Source organism: Apis dorsata, unplaced genomic scaffold (assembly GCF_000469605.1).
Source record: "Apis dorsata unplaced genomic scaffold, Apis dorsata 1.3 scaffold_44, whole genome shotgun sequence".
Classification (NCBI taxonomy): Eukaryota; Metazoa; Arthropoda; class Insecta; order Hymenoptera; family Apidae; genus Apis; species Apis dorsata.
In genome coordinates, this window is record NW_006263346.1 from 1,219,924 (window position 1) to 1,223,629 (window position 3,706).

At 34.3% G+C, this 3,706-nt stretch overlaps 1 protein-coding gene across 9 annotated transcripts in view; it reads left to right on the forward strand.

The window, feature by feature from the left end:
* Positions 1-3,706, forward strand: part of LOC102679312 (dual specificity tyrosine-phosphorylation-regulated kinase 4) — a 176,900-nt gene that overhangs the window by 128,659 nt on the left and 44,535 nt on the right. For all 9 annotated transcript variants that reach the window (XM_006608737.2, XM_031514073.1, XM_006608738.2 and 6 more), the window contains one exon: positions 685-840. In XM_006608737.2, the coding sequence (XP_006608800.1) occupies positions 707-840 (134 nt within the window). In that variant the 5' untranslated portion in view covers positions 685-706. The remainder of the gene's footprint in view (positions 1-684; positions 841-3,706) is intronic.

The following is a 3,706-nucleotide window of genomic DNA, read 5'->3' on the forward strand; positions in this document are numbered from 1 at the left end:
TTCCTCCGCGTTGGATGGATGCGCGGAGTCAAAGATTAAGAGAAATAGCGATGATTTCGACGAGATATCGGGGACGCGAGTGTACATGCGATTTTAAACAACCTTTCGAGTAAGGAGTAAATTGAGTGGAATAATAGATGGAAATTGTAACGTAGTAGAAAGTTTTGGAAATTGAATTGAGAGATGAAAATTGTTTGGCTATTTTACGAAAGAAAGTTGAAGGTGTTGCAAATACGATACTTGAAATATTGTTGGTTTTATATCGAGTGAATTTTCGTAGTGACCGATTATGATTCTTTTTTTAAGTGATGTAATTTCATTGATATTTTGTAGAATGAAATTTAATCTTTGATAGAATTTTTCCAATTTTATCTTTCTTGCAAATAACTCGTGTTTGTCGATAAAGATCAAATTTTATTAGTTTTTAAACAGCATTGCATAGGATACAATACCAGAAATCGTGGATAAAAATTTCGTTCTAAAAATATTTCGAAATTCTATTCCCTTAAACGAGGGACGGCTATTAATTTTTCCCCGATCTCTTCGATATTTCATCCGAGATTCAATGTCAGGTTGCAACCTCATTATCATAGAACGTAAAAAAGAAAAAAAAGAAAAGAAAAAGAGGAAAGAAAAATACGTTCTTGGGCATTGTTCTAACGCACCATCGATATTTCATTTCAGAGTCCTGGAACGCTGCACAAAGATGTCGGTGGTGCTGGTACCAAGGTCAGCGGAAAGACGGTCGGCGGTGTCGGCACTGCAACCCTTACCACGCTCTCTTCCATTAATAATACATCCAATACCAGCCGGAACAAGAACAATCCCGTATCTCAAGAGGTAAGTCGAATAGATCGTATAATTTTTAGATCAGGGATCGATGCCGGCGTGGATCGTATTTCCAGAATTTTTACCTTTTGTCCCGAGCATCAATTCATCTTGAATTACTCGAAATTTTTAGATTTCTGATTTTAAATAAAATCCATAAAATCTTTCGATGGAAGGATCACGACTCTGAATGAATTTTAATCCTTGATTTTTCGTTCATTCAGGATTTAATTTTCAGGGTTGAAGAAATTGGCTAATCGAATATATCGAATATATTTTATTTTATATCCAATTTTTGTTGATATCTTCTTTAACAGTTTATTTATGATATAATCATCGCTAAACGATATCGAATATAAATTATTCGATATAACTATATAGAGAGATCGTGGTTTTAATTGCAATATGTGATCGAAATACACAATGGCATAATTCTGAATGGTATCTTACATAATGTCAGACGATATATACTGATCAAATATGAATAGATACGTTATTAAATACCAAACATTATTCGATATCTCATTAAATACCAAATATTATCAGATATTGAAAAGGCATCGCTTTAATTGGCATCCTTTGACGATGCCTACACATGCACCAAACACCTCTCATTTAAGTGTTAGTTATCGGCGGACCCGTCTCTAAGAGAGCATTTACGCCGGGCACATGATGGATCTATTCAGTAATTGTACCTTGAAGAGAATTAAATTTACGACTGCATTTGGTGAACTTCAATATTACTAATTGCATTTCCTGCTTTAATCTTTTTTTTTTTTCTCGTCGTTCAATGTTCAATGCCTCGCTCAAAATATATTCGTATTAAAAATTTTTCTCTCTCTTCTATTAAATTTAACTCGAGAATTTATCCAATATTTTCTTCGTTTTTCACACTCATTCTTCGATACACGTAAATCAATCGCTAATATTTGTCAAAGATATGTACACATATCACAATTGTTGCTCACATTGGTGAGCATAAATTGGTGGTATTAAATACTTGCGCATAATGCGGTTATTAAAATTGATTGGCCATGAAAAAGTTGAGAGAACGTGTACAAGTAGAAACCTCGATTAATCATCTTAATCGGGAGACAGACGGCCCATATAAATGTTGATAACCAATCGAAATATAATCGAGAACAGAAGTTATTATTTCCTATATATACACGTATCTCGTTTGTATATTCTTCACAATGTAATTTTTTATTGCATCACGTTAACAATACAAATCGTGTCGAGCACTAATTTTTTCTTTTTTTGTGATCGTGAATAATCAGTGAAAGCGTTGCACAACTTTCCAGCCTTCTAACCGAATGATTTTTTTTTATTCTTTTATTTTTTTATTCCTCGTGACACAGTTTCTTCAGGTAAAAGCCTCTCTCTCTCTCTCTCTCCCCGCCTATTTATTCAACCATTCAATAATATTCGGTGGCACAAGGTGATACGCGCAAAAATAATTACCCTCGACAGCAGCAGCTCGTCGGCTCTTACGTTGCCATGCACACGACGACGAAATCGAGGTAACTCGCCTTGACTTCGCCCCTCCCCCTCTCGCCACTCTCAGTTGAAAACTGGAACGAGCCAGAAATTCGACAACTTTCGATCGATCTCATCGTGTATTAATAATCGTCGGTTTCATCATCGAACGAGGGGGACTTAATCGCGCGGCAATTAAGTAATATTCTCTCGTGCGATCATTTTCACACTTCCATCGTAAAGGGGAGTGGAAAGATTTTAAAAAAGAAAAAAAGAAAAAAATTAGAGAGATCGATTAAAGACGAGGGTGAAAAGATTAAATTTAATAATTTTTATTTATATTTTTTTATTTGTTCCTTTTTTTTTTCTTTTATTATTAGGTACGAGTCTGTTTATCTAAATTCATTTGAACGAAACTTTTAATTTTAATTTATTGAATTTATCCGTTTCGAATTATCTAGTTGTTCATCTACTAGATTTCTAGATTTCAGAAATTTACGATTAGATAGCGTTCCAAGTTCACTCTCAATGATTCAAATTTACAGATAATTCTTGCTTCTTCTATAAATTCATTTTTATCCACAATAAAAATCATAATATTAAGAATTTTTATACTTTTATGTAAGAAATAAACTCGTATTTTTTACATACAATTCGTTCATGGGATATATTTTTCTAGATACAACATTTTAACCTCTAAAAAATTCATCGATAAAAATCGTAGACAGAGTGAATTCTTATTCGCTTTTACGTGAAAAATAAATTTAGAAAAAAATATTTATAAGAAATTTTCTAATACATTCGCTCTCTCTGATAACTCACGCATAATTCTTCCCTCTTCCGCGAATTCGCTTGAATATCCCTGATAACATTTCACCTAGTGAATCAGTGTCTTTCCTCGCGATATTTCATCCGGTTCGATCGACTAATCCTCCTGGGTCGTGCATGTCGCTACACATTACATATTTCTGTGACCTCGTGCATAGAGCTATGGTTTCCAACTTCTGCTTCCGTCGCATCGCCGCCATTTTTTCTTCGTGTTCTCTCTCTCGTTCGTTCGCTCGCCTTATTTCTCTCCCTTCTTCGCGTATCCTTCTTGTCCTCCTTTTTTTTTTATTTTATTTTTATTTTTTTTTATATATCGCGGCGTTATTATGCGGCAAAGATGATCGAATTTCGTTGCGTCGCGCTTGTTGCGCAATTGAAGCCGACGCCGTCTTCGATCCTGAAGCGTAATTTTCAAGCATTCTGTTCTAAGCCACGTCAACGAGTGCAAAGGCAATACGTGAAATACGCGATGGTTTTTTGCCACTTTTCTCTTTGTTCTCATTTAACGATATTGCGTTTGTTTCGTTTTTCTTTTCTGTTATTTTTCATTGTTTTTTTTTTTTTTTTTTTT